Source organism: Maylandia zebra, linkage group LG12, assembly GCF_041146795.1.
Source record: "Maylandia zebra isolate NMK-2024a linkage group LG12, Mzebra_GT3a, whole genome shotgun sequence".
Classification (NCBI taxonomy): domain Eukaryota; kingdom Metazoa; phylum Chordata; class Actinopteri; order Cichliformes; family Cichlidae; genus Maylandia; species Maylandia zebra.
Window position 1 is genome coordinate 33,399,242 of NC_135178.1, and position 21,238 is coordinate 33,420,479.

General features: G+C 41.6%; 1 protein-coding gene across 1 annotated transcript; it reads right to left on the reverse strand.

The window, feature by feature from the left end:
* Window positions 1–15,467: 15,467 nt before the first annotated feature.
* On the reverse strand, window positions 15,468–16,610 carry LOC112430688 (E3 ubiquitin-protein ligase TRIM7-like). The gene has a single exon (XM_024799110.2). It carries the CDS (start codon window positions 16,608–16,610, stop codon window positions 15,468–15,470), a length of 1,143 nt encoding a protein of 380 aa, XP_024654878.2.
* Between the last annotated feature and the right edge of the window lie 4,628 nt (window positions 16,611–21,238).

Here is a 21,238-nt window from a genome sequence, read left to right on the forward strand (position 1 = left end):
TGCAGCCAAAGACATAAATTTGGATTCATCACAGGGTTTAGATTGTCAACCTGTCAGACCTCTGCTCTCACACTCAAAACAAAGAAAAATTCTTGACCTTCATGAACATGAAGCAATAATTCTGAGTAAAATGCAGCTGAAATACATAAAATCAAAAGTTTAATTTTTTCAAATAATACATCATTAAAATATGCTTGTTATAAACTAAATGTATACCAGTGAAGTTAATTTCCTTTGACCAGATTCAATCAAAGATGACTGTATTACTGTAAACTGACTACATCCTGTAAGTAGTTCGAGTTCAGGGACACAGGATCTCTGAATGTCTCTGAACACGTTACAGTTCAGGAAAGTTTCTACACTCATCAAATGTCACATCTTTACAGCTTGTACCTTACAGTCCTTCAAGAAAGCAAATTTCTTTTAGAGAGCTCAGCTGTTGTCATGGTGTTCTAGATAATAATTAATAACCACCAAACACAATATCTGCTTTTACTACCTGGTCTGTGGCCTCAAACCTGCATAAGAGTTTAGACCTTTAGACTCCAACTTCCAAGTTTGTCATGAACTGAAATGTGATGAGCTGATCAGTGTTAGAGATGTCACAGAAATAATAATGAAAAATAAAGAGAAAAATCACAGTGAACAGACCAGAAATGCTAATAATCAAAAAATAAAACTGATATAAACTGTTGATATGACATAATATGACACTGAACTGTGACAACACAGAAGAATTTACTGTCACATGTCACAAATCAGATTCTGGTCAAAGTCATGTTTAAGGTATTACTGCCTCGAAGTTGTCAATCACATCCACTTTCTTGAAAAATAATTAAAAAGACAAAAAACAACAACAACATTATAGAGCTCTTATAAATACATTAAATGAAGCCAATGAAAGAAAAAATACAAAGAGTGAAGTGTTCAATAAATCAATACATAATATGACACAATAAGGATCTTATGTCTAAACTGAGTACAGGGATTGTGGTGTGAGGTGTAGATTTTCTGTATCTTTGTGTCAGTGAAGCTGAAACAGTTGTTGAAGGAAGTGTTTATCTGCAGGTCCAGTAGGAGATGCAGAGGTTGGTTTGGGTCCATTACCCACAGCAGCAGTCATCAGGATGGAGGGATCCAATCAGGTTGTATAAACCGAATTAATGAAATATTCAGTTGTTTATTTTTTTTAAACAATCCTAACCTCGTTACTTTCACCAAATAAAATATTTTATGTAACGTGGAGCAACATGTGTATGGTATACCGATTATTGGCCATGATTGTAGCATAACTATCCACACAAAACACAGGCTTTATTCAGACCATGACATGTGAATTAAGACAATAACTATGGTGTTATACTTGGTTAGAGTTGTAGGGACTCCCAAAAACTTCCTTGAGGTGACCGTTTTTGTGATTTGACACTATATAAAAAATGAATTGAACTGAATTCTCTCTTTCAGTAACTCACAGACCAGTTTCCCATGAAAAATCTGTTTTCTGCATTATTCGCTTGTTTATTACGCACCAGTCTACAGAGAAGTAAAAGTGAAAAGTAGTCGTCCAAAAAATTAATCAAGTAAGAGTAAAGTAGTTGGTGAAAAGACTAATCAAGTACTGAGTAACTGGTTGTAATGTCTGATTTATTTTTCACCTTAAAAAAATGCTATCATACATACAAAAATAAATAAACAAATATACAAATGTTAGTATTTTCAAATAGAATATGTAAAAACATTAACAAAATAAGGCACAAGATCTAGAATTTCCAGATTTCAGTTTTTCACAACATAAAGCTTTTTAACCAATAACTGCAATAAATAATATAAATATATGAACAGTGAAAACCATTTCCAGTGACAAGATGTGCTGTATACATTATATTCACTTTTACTCTAAATGGCACAGCAGCCTCAGAAAAAAACATTAGAACGAGGCAACTTCAGCATATGTACATACTGTCATGGTCCTGAGTCTGAGGACTCAGTGTTTTGTGTTTCCTTATGCTTTTGTTCATTCCGAGTATGTATTCTGTTGTGATTTTGCCATTTGTTAGGTTTCTGTTCTTTGCCTGCCTGCTCCCACTTCTCTGTGTTCCCTCTGTCTGTCCATGGTGTTATTGTGTCTACTTATGAGTCCGCCTGTCAAGTTCAGTGTCCTGTCTGGTTCTCTGTCTGTTAGTTTCCTGTTTTATTGTGAAGGTCTCTGTCTGATGTGAGTGTGTTCAGGTTACGTTTCCCCTGTCCCGTCAGCTCTGATTCCTCCCAGCTGTGTTGCCCTCCTGTCTCTCATCCCCTGATTACTGGTGTGTGTATTTAAGCCCTGTGTGTTCTCCTGCCTGTTGTTGGGTTGTCTGTGTTACCCTGTGGTCCACGGTGTCCTGTTCCTCGTCTGCGGCTCTCTGCTTCTCATCCCTTTGTCGTATGCTCCCAGGTCTGTTATTTTTAGTTCTCCCAGTTTAGGTGTCTTCAGTTATTTGTCATGCCCCACTGCTTGTTTGCCACTACACCTTTGTTAATAAACCTCACTAGCATTTCATCCACTGCCTGCATCTTGGGTCCTTCTTCCAACTCCACACGGCTCGCCTCGGCAGCCGTGACAGATACAAAGTAGCTCACTTTACCATAAGTTGTATGGGTGTGCATCAATTTCTGCATATTTATTAAAAATGCACTATTTCTTCACTCTATTTCACACAGGAAGGTCATGGTTGAGCTTCAGGAGCAGTTTGCTCTCAAGGTTCTTGCTGTGAAGCTGTAACTGTTCAGCAGTGAACAGGAGTCTCACACAGTCTTTCACAAGCTCCAGATGCAGGAAGAGCTGTATGGATTTTGATTGACAACTTCTTGATGTGAGGAAAGCAATAGATCAGGGGTTGGCAACCCTGGGCACTCTAACCACAGCTGGCACTGATGGCACGACACGCAATAAATTAATCTGAAAACGTGCATTAAAAATAAATATCTACGGCCAGGCCAGCGGTGCACATCGCAAATTAGCTCGAGTAGACATGTTAGTTGTGCCGCTTCTTAATGACGGTATCTTAGCTAACAACCCCAACTACCAGATTCAACTTGTAATTGGCTAAAAATCACTTCGCCTACCGGTGAGAGACGTTACTAGCTGGCAGTTTTTCACGCAATGTTGAAACGTCCACACTCCAACACTTCAAATGGTAAAAATGGTAAAATGGCCTGTATTTATATAGCGCTTTATTAGTCCCTAAGGACCCCAAAGCGCTTTACACATCCAGTCATCCACCCATTCACACACACATTCACACACTGGTGATGGCAGCTACATTGTAGCTACAGCCACCCTGGGTCGCACTGACAGAGGCGCTTCAGGTGCTGCCCACTCAACGCAGCATCAGCACCACGGAAATACACGGATACATCCGAAGACTCAAGACAGAAATCACTGTGCATGTTCAGGACTTTCGGGTGTATGGACCAATGCTTTCTTTTCTGATCAAGTCAGAAAGCTTTAATGAGCAGCTGGATGTGTCTCTCTTTAACTGGCTGGACACAGAAGACATCGAAATGCAGCTGATTGAACTAAAAAGCTCGACTACCTGACAAGTCTTAAGAACATTGCATTATTGACAGTATTTGGTTCTACATATTTGCGTGAGGAGATTTTCTCTCACACGAAGAGTGTTCTCAGCGTTGTGCCCTTAAACAGGGGAAATAGTGAGGAGAGGTGAAAGAACGGCACAGACACGCAGCTCTCACTCTCACTCGTCTGTATTGAGTGAAGGAGGAAGCGCGCGAACCCACCTACTGGAGCCCTGAGGCATTAACAATGGATCGACGCACAATCAACCCAGGCAAAACTTTCACTGCTTATCTCCCTCTATATTCCCACTGCATATTCTATTCGAAAACAGTCAAAGCAACAAATAAAACATTAATAAGGGCATCACATGAAATATAAGGAACAGAGATGTACAACTTCAAAACTAATCAAATTTATGATCCACCACATACTCCCCCTCAGAATAGATGTTGTCCTCAACATCCAAATGTTTAACATTTAGCACAAACGTGGAGTTATGAACATTAATATCACCAAAACCACATACAATAAACCATTGCATACTATAACTGTTTCTTGTACCTTATATGTACTCTACAAAAATAGTTTCACAAGCTGGAACTCTTTTCATACATTCTTTAGTGTGGGTTATTACCCAAAGTCTTTTAGTGTTCTCATACAGTCTGTATGAATTACAGTGTCCATGCAGTTACATTAACACAGTCTGCTGCTGGCTTGAGAACAAAGTCATTTTAGTGCAGCTTGTCAAAGCAGTCACTCTCTCCTTTGACAAATGTCCACGAGAGTGATACAAGTGGCCGTAGCCATGTGGTGTGCTTTGGATGTGTCTGTTAAGCTGCAAGCACAATATGAATCAGTTCAATGTCCAAAAGTCACTTTGAATATGAATTCTGTGTTAAACAGTCCATTTCCTTGTGGTTGGTGTGGAGTGTAAGTGAAGGAAATTGCCTTCCCGGGTTTCCTCCGTGGCGTGAGCGATAAGCAGAGTTCTGTCCTTTCCTTCTAAGATTCCTAATTATTTAAAGTAACACTCAGGTATGCCGTTCAGCTGGGTTAGTTACAGCGCCGGGAGCAGCTTGGGAGAACAAGGAAACACAGACTGCTTCAGGTTGCCTTCCCAAATCAACTCAAAGGTTTATTTGATACACAGCAGATTATATAGAGGAAAAAAGGTTCGTGTGTCAGCTTTCCCAGTTCAAACCGGTACAGACCAAATAAGGAAACGTCTTCCTGCCTTCTGAGCAAAGTATCCCTTGTGTAGTTTATCAGTTCAGCTATAATTTATGATCATCCCAGCAAAATACACTCCTAGACATAAAATACAGAGTTCTTTCATCAGTGAATTCTGAAACAAACCACCTAGCCTTTAACGAGCCTTTTCCAGGAGATAAAGAAAAAGGGAGGATGGGAGTAAGGAAGTGGTCTCATCTCTGTGGTGTTTTCGACCTTCTGGTACCAGCCTGTGAGTCCTACACATTAATTCTTGGGTCACAGAGAAAGAGAAAAACAACTAGTAGATCGGCCTTATTGAGTAACAGTTTTCCTGTATAAAACAATATCCTGTAAATGCTTACCGTGGTATCAAAATACCTAACAGTAAGTACATTGTCTCTGTTCAGTAATGTGTTTCGTGTGTGATCACAATGTTTCTTTTCACTCAAGTCCATACAGTTATCATTGGCAGTATGCCTGAACAGTCCGTGGAACCATGAAGTGTGTATGATGTGATGGTGTTCTCAGGTTATAACAAGCTGGTGAACCAAGCCGATCATATGTGAAGATCTTTGGTGGCTTGCGCTCTCTACGCGGTCGCTGATGCTCTTGCTCACAGGTCCTGCTGTGTTTGTCTGGAACAGGTGCAGGAACAGGTTCCTCCACTGATGGTTCCTCGACATAATTTTCCTCTTGGTCAGGTAGTTGTTCACATTGGTTCAGTACTTCATGTTCATTCTCTGGCTCAGATGACATGTTTTCCACTGTTTGAAGGTGTTTGGCTGGTTCATCAGTGCTCATAGGATTCAGTGTCTGAGGGTAAAGTGGCTCAAATGGCTGCTGAGATGACACTGGATAGTACTCATCATCGTCATCCTCTTCCTCAGCTTGTTCCACTTCCTCACTTGTCTCCACGGCTCTTTTTCTTGTTCGTGGTCGCACTTCAGTTTCAACAGGCAGATGGTCACATGGCAGAAGAAGATTGCGATGCAATATCCTTGATCTCCCTTTTGCTTTCTCAGGTCTGAGTTCATAAACTGGGATATCTCTGCTGACCTGACGAACGACTGTGTGAACCACATCCTCCCAGTGGTTCCTCAGCTTGCCTGGACCTCCTCGAGGTGTCATGTTCCTTATTAAAACACGATCACCTGGCTGTAATACTGAGCTCTTCACCTTGCTGTCATAATGTCTTTTACTTCTTACAGCTGCTTTATGAGCATTTTCTCTCGTGATCTCATATGCTTCTTCCATGCCTTGCTTCCATTTTACCATGTAGTCATGATGATTGCCATCTCCTTGTTCTGAGGTCAAGCTGAACAGCATGTCGATTGGCAATCGTGGGGAGCGTCCATATAACAAGTAAAAAGGGGAGAATCCAGTTACCTCGCTGCGGGTACAATTATAGGCATAAATCAGTTTGTTAAGCGAGTCCTTCCAGTTAGTTTTCTGACTCTCTGAGAGTGTTTTCAGCATCTGGAGTAGTGTCCTATTAAATCGCTCCACTTGTCCATTCCCTTGGGGATGGTAGGGAGTAGTCCTGGACCCAGCAACTCCACAGTAGTTTTTTAGTTGTGCAAACAGATGATTTTCAAATTCAGCACCTTGATCATGATGTATTCGTGCTGGAAAGCCAAATCTTAAAGCATAGTCATTAAAGATTTTGTCTGCAGCCGTTTTACCTGATTTGGAAGTTGTGGCATACGCTTGGGCGAAGCGTGTGAAATGGTCAATGACTACAAGGATGTATTCATAACCCCCTTTGCACTTGTCAAGGTGCAGGAAATCAATTGAGACAAGTTCAAATGGGTGAGTAGTGACAATATTAGTCAGTGGTGCTCTGCTCTCATGACACGGCTTCTTCTGTTTTATGCAAACACACCTTCTGGTCACATAATCCTCTACTTCCCGTTGCATATAGGGCCAGTAAAACCGGTCCCGTATCAGTGACAATGTTCTCTCTACACCTTGATGGCCCATTTCATCATGTAGCTCCTTTAGTACAGTACTTTTGTGTATTTCTGGTAGGACCAACTGTTTTCTGTTTGCTGTTTTTCTGTGCAAGATCCCATTCTCATCCATCTCCAATTTGTCCCACTCCCTCAGGAGACATATGACCTGTGGGCTGAGTTTTCTTAGTTCTGAACGTGATGGTTTTTCCTGTGTTAGTTTACACTGAGTTACAGGTCCAATAGTCGGATCACTTCTCTGGTCCTGTTTGATCTGGCCTTTTGTCAGTGGAATGATGGAAACATCTGTGGCCATGGCTGAACACCTGACTGAGACACCCATGGACCATGACACATTGGAGTCATCCTGCCTTTCCACTGCCTGTGTGGTTGCTCCAATTACATCGTATGCCATTTCCTCTGTGCATTCATTCATAAACGTTTCAATGTCTACCGGCATCCTGGAGAGGCTGTCTGCGTCCACATTTTCTTTACCAGGGCGATATTTAATTGTGAAGTGAAAATCTGCCAGTTCTGCTACCCATCGACACCCTGTTGCATTCAGTTTGGCAGTGGACAGTACATAGGTAAGTGGATTATTGTCGGTGTACACGGTGAAGAATGGTGCATAATATAGGTAATCACGGAATTTTTCTGTGATAGCCCACTTGAGAGCAAGAAACTCTAACTTGCCTGAATGGAGATGGTAATTCTTCTCAGCTGCAGTTAAAGTGCGGGAACCATAAGCAATCACACGAAGCTTTCCATTCTGCTTTTGGTACAACACGGCACCTAATCCCTGGTTTGACGCATCAGTGTGAAGGGTGAATGGCTGTGAAAATTCTGGAAAGCCTAGAACAGGGGGCTGAGTTAGACAGTCTATCAGCTGCTCTAGTGCTAACTGGTGCATGTCGGTCCACTCAATAGGTGTACTCGAAGGGACACTACACCTGTTTCGCTTTGTTTGCCACTTTAATCTTGTGTTTCGCTGGGTCACAGCATCTGCAGGTCCCTTGAGCAAGTCATACAGAGGATTTGCAATTCTGGCAAAATCCTTGATGTATTGTCTGTAATAACTTAGTAGGCCCAACATTGCTCTTAGTTCACCAACAGTACCTGGCTGTTTGTTTTTCAAAGCTGTTACAGCAGCAGTGTCTGCGGAGTCTATCCTGCTTCCCTCTGCTGACACAATCCTGCCAAGGTACCTCACTTCTGTCCTAAACAGGTCACACTTCCTTGGTTTGAGTTTGATTCCGTACTCCCTGAGTCGGCGCAGCACTTTCCTGACATCCTCAACATGATCCTCAAACGTTCTGCTAAAGACAAGGACATCATCGAGGTAAGGCACACATATTTCATCCCTTAACCCTTCTAAGCACTCCTCCATGCAGCGTTGGAATGCTGCCGGAGCATTCATCAGTCCAAATGGGATTCTGACCCACTCATACAGGCCCCAGGGGGTCACAAAAGCTGTTAGGTGTTTACTGTCTTTGCCCATGAACCCCTGGTGGTATGCTTTACCCTGGTCCAGTAGAGAAAAGAGAGTGTTGCCACCTAAGTTGTCCATGATGTCTTGTACTCTGGGAATGGGGTGGCGGTCTGGGTGAGTCTTCCTATTCAGCTCTCGGTAGTCAATACACAAGCGCAGTGTACCGTCTTTTTTTCTTACACAGACTACCGGAGAGGAGTAAGATGAGTTTGATTTTTCCACCCACCCCTGAGCTATTAGGTCCTGTAGGTAGTTTTTCATTTCCTGATACAAGGGTTTTGGTACAGAGAGATAAGTCCGTGTGACTGGCTCATTATCTTTCAACGAAATGTTCATTTGCAAGTTTTCAACACAGCCTATGTCGTCATCAGATTTAGAGAATGACTCTGACTCTTCTCTTAACATCTGACTAACAGCTTGTCTCTGGTGGTCATTCAGGTGAGTCAAGTCGACAGGTGGGTCCCATTGTTCACTTTTAGGTGTGTTCTCACCTGAGCTCTTAGCCTGGATGGGACGGACTGATGCAGTAGGGAGGCAGTCAGTTTTGAATACATTAGTAGGATATATTGATGCAACAGACTGCACAGTTCCAATAACAGTCCTACTTGGCAGTGTGATGTCATGGCTGGTGGGATTTTGTACACTAATGACAATTTTTGGTGTCATACCAGTCTTTACTAAAACAAGGGTATCACAGAACTCGAGTCCTTCAGGCCACTGTGGGTTCTCATGAGGCTCGAAGATCAGGGTTCTATCTTCTTTGAAAGGCGGGGCTTGCACACGACACTCTATTTGGACGGAACTCTGTTTAGGCACTTCAACTCTCTCATTTGTTGTTCTTACACTGTGCTCACATGGCTGTCCCACTGTCACTGCATTAACAAAAGCTCTTGCCCTACTCTTTCTGAGGTGAGGAAAAGCTACTTTTACTGTTTTCATGAGTTTCTCTTTATTCTTAGTGTTTGTCTTATCCTGTACTCTGTTTACAACTAGGTGTGAAATCACATTGAAGCCAATTATGGGGCATGACTGTTGGTTGCCTTTTAACACTAACACAGGTATTAGCAGATCTTTATCATTAGCAGCAAGTCTGAAGCTTACCTCGAGCCAACCAATATATGGTATTTCCGTCCCATTGGCTGCTTCAAGTTGCAGTGGTTCAAGTGGGTCTACTAGTTCTGCTATATCTCTTAGTTGGACATCAGGCAAATGGGTCTGTTTCCAGGCCGCATCTACAGCACAAATTTGTGAACCTGTGTCCCAAAGTGCCTGGATTCTTTGGTTGTGCAGAAAGCACTGAGTGAGACATTTCTCTCCTACAAGCTCTTTTACAGTAGGCATCTTCACTGGATTACTTCTTTTCCTACACTTTGGTTTGCAACTTGACTGTGTTTCCTGTTTCTTAATAGATGAACATGTATGTGGCTTACAGTACCTTCTGTGCACAGACCAGTGTGTCTCTTGACAGTCTTTTGAGCAGTACAATGTTATTTTACAAACAGAACAACATTTTAACTTCATACTCTCTTCCTTTCCCTCACAGTTAGCACAATATTGGGACTTTTCAATGCTGTCGGTTGCCCCATGTCCCGTGGGAGCAACCTCCCTTAGTTTAAAGGGCTCCCTTTATCTGATTTTGTCAGTCTAGGTGCTTTACAACCTGCACGGAAATGCTCACTACTCCCACACCTAAAACAATGCTGGCAATGTGCCTCACCTGCCTGCACACATGCAAAACATCTGGGACGGTGACTTGGTGAGGGATAATATCGCTGTGGTGCGAATCTTTGTTGAAACTGTGCTGTCCCATGCACATGCCCAGGTCCATATGCTGAGTGGTATTCCTGTGCTGCTGCAGGAGGGTGCTGGTGGTAAAATGGCATGCAGTTTTGTTCAGCCTTAATGGGGAAAGGCTGCTGAGGTGCTGGGGTTGTCTTTTGAATGGTTTCTCTGATTTGGGAAACTTCAGCCCTCAAGTCTTTCAGCAGCACCATGTCAGCACGCATTTCCTTTATTTCTGTTAGAAGATCAGGGGGTGGAGGGGCTGGTTTCTCTTGAGCTGTGCTTCTCTTTCCCACTGGGGAATCATTAGACTGGACAGTATTTACAGCTGTTACTCGTGATGGAGCGGCATGTTTCTTTTTGTCCTGTCTTTCCTTTTCATTTGCGACTGCAATATTTACCTTCTCGAGCAACAACTCATCTGAAGTATTTGTTTGCAGGAGGGAAGGTTGCAGGTCACTTTTAATATTGTCATTCTGAAGGCCAGTCAGGACAGTATGCATAAAAAGGCTCTGGACTAGTGCTGGATCATACTTTAGACTGGACTCAACTTCCTGAGAAGCAAACAGGATTTTCTGTCTCAAGTCCATTGTCCTGATCAAGAAATTTTGGGGTGTCTCTTTACTACTCTGAACCTCAGAGGTAAGTTGTTTGTATAACTCTGTGGCACCTTTCTCCTGGTAATGAGACCTGAGGATTCTCCTAAGAGCAGGTAATGTGAGGTTTTCTTTTCCTTCAAGATAACTCCTTAGCTGCAAGCCTGGCGTGATAGCACGAATTACAGCATCAGTGATTTCTGATTCTGGGTAGCCTCTATTAAGCCCGCTTTCAATTTGTCTGGCCAGACTGGAGAATGTCAGCCTGTCTTTTTGCCCCGGCTCTCCTATTTGGCCTGATATCTTAAAATCTTTGCGCCACATGGAACTGTTTGGTGCTGTTGGAACAATGTTTCTCACTGGGGTGCGAGGACTTAAGGCAGGATTCATGCTATTCCTCATCAAGTCATGCATTTCACCCTCTTTTTGTTGTAAGAGCAGTCTTAATGTCTCTAACTCCTCCTGGCTACTTTCCTGGTCCTGAACAGCTGGATCCACTGTTTCATTCACACCTTGTTTTTTATCCATTTGTATGTCACTTATAATGTCCTGGACATTAAGAAGTTCTGACATACCTTCATCCTCTCGGGTAGCCAGCTCGGTGCGTTCAAGGTGCTTAACTAAATGCGAGACTAGCTGACTGCGCGTTCTATTAATCACAAACTCTTTTCCTGGTCCTGAGATTTGAAGTACATCACATAATTTAGTCAGCTGCTCTAAAGTCAGTTGATACAGTGTTCCTTTAATCTCCAGCTGAAGCTTTTCTAATTCAGACTCCATGTTGTCAGAGGAGTTAGCACAAGCAGTCAGTTGAGAAATGATCAGACTTAGTTGGCTTTTACTGCCCCCTAGTGGCCACTTTTTCACTTCAGGATACAGATACCAACGTAGGTCTAGCGATGTCTCTGCTGCTTTACTATGCTCCTTTCTGATACCTGGGTCGTCTGGGGGGGATGATCAACGAGAGGATTTCTCTTACAGGTCAGGGATGGTCCTCGAATCAATCATCCCAGCGGTGCCTCCAAATGTTGTGCCCTTAAACAGGGGAAATAGTGAGGAGAGGTGAAAGAACGGCACAGACACGCAGCTCTCACTCTCACTCGTCTGTATTGAGTGAAGGAGGAAGCGCGCGAACCCACCTACTGGAGCCCTGAGGCATTAACAATGGATCGACGCACAATCAACCCAGGCAAAACTTTCACTGCTTATCTCCCTCTATATTCCCACTGCATATTCTATTCGAAAACAGTCAAAGCAACAAATAAAACATTAATAAGGGCATCACATGAAATATAAGGAACAGAGATGTACAACTTCAAAACTAATCAAATTTATGATCCACCACATCAGCGCCTCCGATAGCTGTAGGAATGCTAGACACTCAGGAACCTGTGTCTCTGAGTGGGAGACCAGAGATCACAGACCAGAGCAGTGTCTCCTTTACACGCGCTGTGACAGTTTCACGCTCTGGCGGGCAGCTCCCTGCGTTCGGAGAGAAATCCTGCTCACGCGAGTAAATTGACTTTTAACAGCCCAAACGAGGACGGGGTCCTAATGTGAGTTACACTGTGGCAGCGACAGAAATGCTGTTTTAAACTGTATTTGTTTACAATTTGAAAAATAAAGTTTGCTGAATTCATTGTTAACAGTTATTGTTTGTGTGCAGCGGTGGAAATACAGACAACTGTCACTGGATTATTTAATGCTGAAGAAATCTTTAAACCAGAGGATTCTAGTTCTGAAGCCTCTGCACTACAGTGACATCAGAGAGCAGAGACATTTTAACCAGTGGAGTTTTGGCCAGATTCTTTCCCCGCAGGAGAGCTTTGTGGGTGTTGGTCGAGGCCTGTACTGCCCTCTCTCCCCCTCTGAATGTGTGGTGGTTGCAGATGACACACAAGACTCAAACTTACAGACACTACAGCGACCACATCAGCAGCAGCAGTTTGATTTGATCCTAAAGAGACAATTTGCTTTATCGCAGCAGGATTGTGGATTTGAGCTGATCAGACTGACACTGACCTGAGGTGAAAGTGTGATTAGACATTTTATTTGTTTATTTAAAATATTTACAGATGAACTTGGCTCAGTCTTAGTGTTCTGTTTATCTGTTAAGTGAAGTCATTTCTAACATTTAATGATTTACATTTAAAAATGGGATAAGTGTAAATGTTTACAGTGTAAACATTTTTACTAGAGAACAAAATATGAACTTTGTCTCCATCTTGTGCGTAAATATAATATACAAATAAAACATCACTATTATAAAGCTGCACCTTCATCTGAAATCTCTGCAGCTTTGTTCATTCAAACTATTTTCTGAGTTTGTAAACATACAGATTAGCTGCGAGAATGTAGTTTATCAATGATCACATTTGATTTCTGTCTGGGGTTAAATGTGAATGTTGGTCTGAAAAAAAGATTTAAGGAGGAGTTGGCCGTCCGACTGCGGTCTGGGGTCTGGGGTGTGGGGCCTCCCTGCTGCTACGGAGTCGGGGTGGTCTGCCTCTCCCCACCGCAGGGAAAAGGGTAACACCACCTGGGTCTAGGTGCAGTTCCCCCCTCCAGGGGCAAGGGTACCTAGACCCGGTTTGTAGAGTACGCTTGGGGAGTGTGATCGTGTGTACAGCGTCTCTTTATGTCTGTCTCCACGTTGGTTGAGTGTGGAGTAAGTGCACATGAGAGCATGGGGGGGGGGAATGGATGTTTGTGTCTGTGTGTGCCTGTATGTCTGTGTCTATATGTCAGGTTGGGTATCAGACGCCACCTCTCTGGGGACACCTCAGGCCCTCCAAGGTTTGGAGGCCTATCTCCACCCACCACCACTTCCCCTGCCGGTGGCGGACTCCCTCAGGTGTCGGAGCGTTGGTGGTTCTTTGTGTCTGGGGGTGGGTGTCCAGGTACACACCGGCTCACTCCTTGGCGGCCGCTTATCGGGGCCTGGAGCCTGGGGCTCGCTCGGGCCCCTTCGGAGGTGGGGTGCCCCCGGCCTCTCGGCCTGGGGCTCGGTCACTCAGGCACAGCTGGGGGCCGGCGGAGCTCATGGGCGCGTCACTGCAACTCCCCCTGGCTTCTGCTCCGCGGCTGCTGGGCGAGCCCTCATCTGGGACTCTCCTCAGCTCTTACTGGGACAGTGGCGCAGCTGCCCCTCTGTTGGTCTTCCATGGTCTCTTGTGTTCTGAGGGCCTCTGGATGTCTGGAGTTTTGATCTCCTCCATACCCGCTTCATACCCTGGAGGACGGGGCTGTGGCCCCCCCACACTCCCTAGCAGATCGTTACATGGAGAAACCTTTGGAATACAAGCACGCTGATCCACACAGGTATGCACACGGGTGTTCACTGCTCGTAGACTTAAATTACACCTTTCTTGGCTACTACTTCGAAGCACATCTGTCCTGCGTGCTGCACAACAACATTGAATATTTAGTATTTACTGCTGTTTACACTTAGCTAGATTAATGCGATGGTGTTGTGTTTAGTATGTTGCTTTGTTTTTTTTGCTTGTTTTCTATTCTTCTCTCAACAGGTGATCCAGGAGATTTTTATTTTTTTTCTCCCCCCCGTCTCACTGTCCCCCTCCTCTTCTGTTTTTCCTTTCCTTCCTCTTTCTTTTTCCCTTTCCTATCCCTCACTCATGTCTGTCCCGTCTGTAACATCTGAAAATAAAATATAATAAATAATAAAAACAAAGATCGACCAAATGGACCAATACGGCAATGCCACGATGATCAATTTGGCAAAGTAAATCCATTGGGTATCCTTGTTGGTCTTCAGACAACAATTCTGATGGCTAAAGAACCAAATGGGACAGGCAAAAAAAAAAAAAAAAAAGATTTAAAATGTAGCTGCTTAAAATAAATTCTTGATTTGATAAAATCTGCTGATTGTTTCAATAAAACAGCTTCAGCACAACAAGAATATTTACAAACTAATAGAAGCAAATAATATTTTATTCTAAGGAGTCAGTTAAATGTAAACACAACAATCAAAGTGAGTTTCCAAGTTAAATGAATCTGAACTAATGACTGTGTCTGAAAAGCTGAATTACTGTCAAACACAACAACAACAGAATCACTGAATTTATTTATTTCACTTCACAGAAACATTTTGTGATCTGAATAATCAAAGAGAGCAGTTAAAGAATAACATTGAAGTACAAATCAAAGGTAGGTGATTCACTGAAACACTGAGACTGAGAGTGAAGTTTGAAAATCAAATTAAAACCTAATTATGAAACATGAGAAGATCCAGAAACCTTTCAAACTGTGAGAGATGTCAGCTTCTGATTAAGGTTAAAAACAACACAAGAAAGAACATTTTTAATGAAATCAATCAAGTGTAGTTACACTGATGAGACAGCGTCGCAACTTAGAAGTCATTTCTTTGAATTTGGAAAACTTTAAAGAAGACGTGTTTCTTTCAAATGTTATTTAACTGAAAACAAGACGCTGATAATCAGGACATTTAAATCTTGTAGTTGTAAAGTTGACTCTTGCTGATGTTTAATCATGAATCCTTCTTTTAAGAAGTGTCACAGTTTGCTGTTCACACTCAACAACTTTGAAAAGCAAAGAAATCATCATTCAGATTTTAAAACTATCAAAAACATTTACATGAACAACATGAAAAATATTCTGAAAATATTAATTTAAAAGAAACAAGAAAAAAATGTAAAAGTTTCTGACAGAAACTCGAGTGGGTCACAAGATTTTCACATGAAAAAGTTTCTTTGGTTTCATTGAATTGCTAATAGTTCCACTAGAACAACAAAATGAAATAAAACCTGATAATGAAGTTAGACAGTGTGATTAATAATTTCCCTAAAATTAACCCTGTTGCTGTACTGAAAAAACAGTTAAAACAAAGAATCACTTTACAATCAAATCTCAGTCTGACAGATTTTGATATCAGAGGTTTTGGTGTCTCCTGCATTTCCAACACTGAAATATGGGAAGAGTTTCTCAGTGAAAGTGTCTCTGTGAGTGTAGATGTGAGTCATGTCTTCAGGGTCATGGAAGGACACCTCCCCCCTGTCATAGTCCAGCTGGACTCTGATCCTCTGGAGACTCTTCTTCACTGTCAGAGTCTGACCAGCACCTTTAGTGTATTTTCCACTGTCATATTTTAAACACCAGATTCCATATTTTGGTGAAGCAAAACGCTCTCCCTTCCTGTCAACTGACTCTTTAACTAAACCCACAATCCAGACAGGATGGTCTCCCACCTCCACCTCCCAGCTGTGTTTCCCTGAGCTGAAGCCCTCAGAGCCAAAAACAGTGTAATAATTAGTGTTTCTCTCTGGATTATCAGGAAACTGCTGCTTTGTGACTCTACATCTCACACTGGTCAGATCATCAGACAGATAGAGACAGCAGTTTGCAGTGTTTGGGTCCAGAATGACAGGACTGAAGTGGACCTTCTCCTTCATCTTCTCCCACACTCTGAAGGACAGGTTGCCCAGGTGTTTGGCCACATCTATCAGTGCTCCTGAGACCAGCTGTGGATCTGACACTGAGCTCTGGGCTCTGGCTCTGCTCTGAGTGTCTTTATAACTGCTGAGGAATGGCACGCTGTGTTTCTGCAGCTCTTCTTCAACAGCAGAGATGCTGTCTGACAGAGAGGAGATCTGCTCCTCAATCATCTTCATCTCTCTGCTGATAGTCCTCCCCTTCTGCTCCTCTTCCTCCCTCAGAGCTGCCAGTCTGGACTCCTCTTCCTCTTTCAGGAACTGCTGGAGCTTCTTGAACTCTGCTCTGATCTGCCTCTCTGTGGACAACAGCTGCTTCTTCATGTGTTCCCTCATTTCATTGTATGTTTCCTCCACTTGTTTGTATTTGTTCCTCTTGTCCTGCAGAGACTTTAAGTCAGATTTCAGCTGCTCCTTCAGGTCACTGACTGCTTCTTCTACAGGAACCACTTTGTGACTCTGGTGGTGAGGAAAGTCACACACGGTACACACAACTCTCTGCTCGTCCACACAGAACAGTTTAGGCTCTTCCTCATGTTTACTGCACACCACCATTAATTTCTTCTCTCCCTTTTCTGTCTCAGATGATCCAGATTTCTGTCTCCCAGCAAAGGAATCAGCAAGTTCTTTCAGTGAAAAGTTCACAAGTGGACAATCCTTTGAAGATTTTCTTTTACAAATGGGACAGTTTTTGTTTTTAGTTTGTTCCCAGAATTTCTGCAGGCAGCTTGAACAGAAGCTGTGGTTGCAGCTCAGAGACACAGGATCTCTGAAAGTCTCTGAACACACATGGCAGCTCAGGAAATTTTCAACAAGTCCGAGTTTCTCAGCCATTTGATCTTTAAGTGTTTTTAACTCACCAAATTAGTGTCTCTTGAACTTTCTGATTAAAATCCCCCAAACGTGTGTTTTTCAGCAGAGATCTGACTCCCTGTAATGGCGTCTCAGCTCAGTTCAAAAGTGTCGGAATTTACTTTCATTTTCATGAATCACGTGTTAAACTGAAACACGCACATAACACTTGTGTCCGTCAGAGGGCGCTGTCTGAGTCATTCAGATAGTTTTTAGTTTGTGCTCCTTAAAACGACACCAAAGTGAAAAATTTAGAAAATTTTGACTTCTCCTTTTAAAAAAACGAAACCTAAAAAGAACATAAAAATGACACAAAGAAGGTGAAGCTGTGGTGTTTCAGAAGTTCAAGTAGGACAAGTCAGCATGTTCTCAGAGTTCTTATCTGCATTTAACTAAAGTTTTCGTTGCAGCCGAAGACATAAATGTGGATTCATCACAGGGTTTAGATTGTCAGCCTGCCAGACCTCTGCTCTCACACTCAAAACAAAGAAAAATTCTTGACCCTCATGAACATGAAGCAATAATTCTGAGTAAAATGCAGCTGAAATACATAAAATCAAAAGTTTATTTTCTCAAATAATACATCATTAAAATATGCTTGTATACCAGTGAAGTTAATTTCCTTTGACCAGATTCAATCAAAGATGACTGTATTACTGTAAACTGACTACATCCTGTAAGTAGTTCGAGTTCAGGGACACAGGATCTCTGAATGTCTCTGAACACGTTACAGTTCAGGAAAGTTTCTACACTCAGCAAATGTCACATCTTTACAGCTTGTACCTTACAGTCCTTCAAGAAAGCAAATTTCTTTTAGAGAATTCACCTGTTGTCATGGTGTTTTAGATAATTAATAACACAATATCTGCTTTTACTACCTGGGCTGTGGCCTCAAACCTGCATAAGAGTTTAGACCTTTAGACTCCAACTTTCAAGTTTGTCATGAACTGAAATGTGATGAGCTGACCAGTGTTAGAGATGTCACAGAAATTATAATGAAAAACAAAGAGAAAAATCACAGCGAACAGACCAGAAATGCTAATAATCAAAAAATAAAACTGATATAAACTGTTGATATGACATAATATGACATTGAACTGTGACAACACAGAAGAATTTACAGTCACATGTCACAAATCAGATTCTGGTCAAAGTCATGTTTAAGGTCCTACTGCCTCGAAGTTGTTAATCACGTCCACTTTCTTGAAAAATAATTAAAAAGACAAACAACAACAACAACATTATAGAGCTCTTATAAATACATTAAATGAAGCCAATGAAAGAAAAAATACAAAGAGTGAAGTGTTCAATAAATCAATACATAATATGACACAATAAGGATCTTATGTCTAAACTAAGTACAGGGATTGTGGTGTGAGGTGTAGATTTTCTGTATCTTTGTGTCAGTGACGCTGAAACAGTTGTTGAAGGAAGTGTTTATCTGCAGGTCCAGTAGGAGATGCAGAGGTTGGTTTGGGTCCATTATCCACAGCAGCAGTCATCAGGATGGAGGGATCCAATCAGGTTGTATAAACCGAATTAATGAAATATTCATTTTTTTTACAATCCTAAACTCATCACTTTCACCAAATAAAATATTTTACGCAACGTGTGTATGGTATACCGATTATTGGCCATGATTGTAGCATAACTATCCACACAAAACACAGGCTTTATTCAGACCATGACATGGTAAATGGTAAATGGCTTGTATTTATATAGCGCTTTACTAGTCCCTAAGGACCCCAAAGCGCTTTACATATCCAGTCATCCACCCATTCACACACTGGTGATGGCAGCTACATTGTAGCCACAGCCACCCTGGGGCGCACTGACAGAGGCGAGGCTGCCGGACACTGGCGCCACCGGGCCCTCTGACCACCACCAGTAGGCAACGGGTGAAGTGTCTTGCCCAAGGACACAACGACCGAGACTGTCCAAGCCGAGGCTCGAACCGGCAACCTTCCGATTACAAGGCGGACTCCCAACTCTTGAGCCACGATCGCCCCATGTGAATTAAGACAATAACTATGGTGTTATACTTGGTTAGAGTTGTTGGGACTCCCAAAAACTTCCTTGAGGTGACCGTTTTTGTGATTTGACACTATATAAAAAATGAATTGAACTGAATTCTCTTTCAGTAACTCAGAGACCAGTTTCCCATGAAAAATCTGTTTTCTGCATTATTCGCTTGTTTATTACGCACCAGTCTTCAGTTGTGTTCAGTGCTTTTGTTTTTTCATAATTGGCCTCTGACAAGAAAGTTTCATTTCTGCTGTTCAATACTGAAGAAATATAAACTCTTACAAATTATGCCAAATTACAAAAATCTTAGCTGTGTCTCTAATAAAACCTCTGTAACTTTGCTCTGCTTCACTTCAGCAACATCAGGTAATGTTCATATTTTGATTCATGGTGTTCTAGTGTTTTTGTTCAACTGCAGAATATTTTAAGAGTGTTGTGTGCTGTAGACAGCCAGGCCAGGAAAATCTCCTTCATATTTTTCTGTGTTTTATCCTCAGTTACTTTGACACAAAGGCATTTGCTGTGATGCTGACACCTTTGATAAAGTCTCACAAGTGTCAGCTTTGTTTTAATACACAGATATAAAAATATGGATAAATGTACTGATAAATGATCATAATTATAATATTTCTGACGGTTGACCTCGTGAATCGGCATCGAAGCAGTTATAGAAATAGAAATCGATACCCTGCCCTAGTGTGAACAGATTGTTTGTGGTGGCAGGCTGGACACCAGAGCTACAATTGTTAAAAACAATGGGTTATGTGTTGATGTCACTTTTGTGTGGTTTTGACCTTTTTGTAGAGCAGTGTCTGCTTTACACGCGCTGTGACAGTTTCACGCTCTCGCAGGTAGCTCTCTGTGCTCGGAGAGACATCCTGCTCACGCGAGTAAATTTATTTTTATTTCTCTACAGGAACTTTGTGTTAAAGGGTCAACGCACCAAAAAGGGTTTTGATAAGATTTGATTGCTCGTGCAAGACAGAAACTAGTCAGGGTGATTAATAATGAGCACAAAATGTATCACATCCATACCATCCATACTGGGCTGGCTGGGCAGGCACAAGGACCATGCCAAAAAATGAATGATATTTAATCGTGATTAATCAAAATTAATCCACAGCAATCCTGTGATTAATCTGATTACAACATTTAATTGTTTGACATCACTAGTTTGAAATAAATAAAACTACATGCTGGGTTAAATGTCTGAAAGATGATTTTCAGGAAAAACAAACAAACAAACAAACAATAAAATCACTGCAGGTGCTGATGAGTAAAATATTAATCAACCATAGACAATATGTTTGCTAATAAGAAGAAAGTTTAAAAAACAACCAAATGTTTACGATAAAGCTTTGCCACTGTAACTTTTCCCCCCATAAGAAAATGTTGACTTTATAATGAAATCTCAGTCTGACTTGATATCACAGGTTTTTGCATGTCTGCAGGGTAAAAAAAGATTCAATTGGCAAAAAGAATAAATGAAGTTTTACTGACTTTTAATTAATCACTCACCTTTCTCTGATAATTACAGTAACTCAACATTTCTTAATAACTCCTGACAAATTATTTATTTAGACCCACTGTTTATGGAAATACAAGGAAAAGATGTTTTATTTGTCTATTTAAAATATTTACAGATGAACTTGACTCAGTCTTAATGCTCTGTTTTACCTGGTAAGTCATTCCTAACATTTAATGATTTACATTAAAAATGTGAGAAAGTGGAAATAAAATGTTTAAAAAACATGTTTCCATAAATGAAAATACAAACTTTGTGTCCATGTTGTGAGTAAAAATAATATACGAATAAAATAAAAGTTGAACCTTCATTTGATATTTCTGCAGCTTTGTTCATACAAACTATTTCCAGCTCTGCTCTGTCAATGTGATTATTACATTTACTGTTAAGCAACATAAGAGTTTATAAAGATGCAGATCAGGTGTGAGGATGTAAACTTTATCCTTGATTCCATTTGTAATGGTGTAGTACCCTCATACTCACTGTGTTTTCTGTCCATAGCGGTCCTGGTTTAGGTTCAGGTCTCTGTTTTGTTGTTGCCAGCAATAAAGCTGAGTGTTTTGAGTTTTTCTTCTGTGTTTTGGAGTCTGGGTTTGGGTCCTTTTCCTGCCTGCACACAGCCATGACAATTGCAGCTGCAGCCTCCTGCTCTCCACTCTCATGTTAAAAAACAATAAAAAGACAGACATGACAAAGTTAGTGAGCCAGACACCAACAGATTACCCACATGATAGCCTCAGACTCCTCAGTTTCCATACAGAGTGTATCTGACCACCTAAAA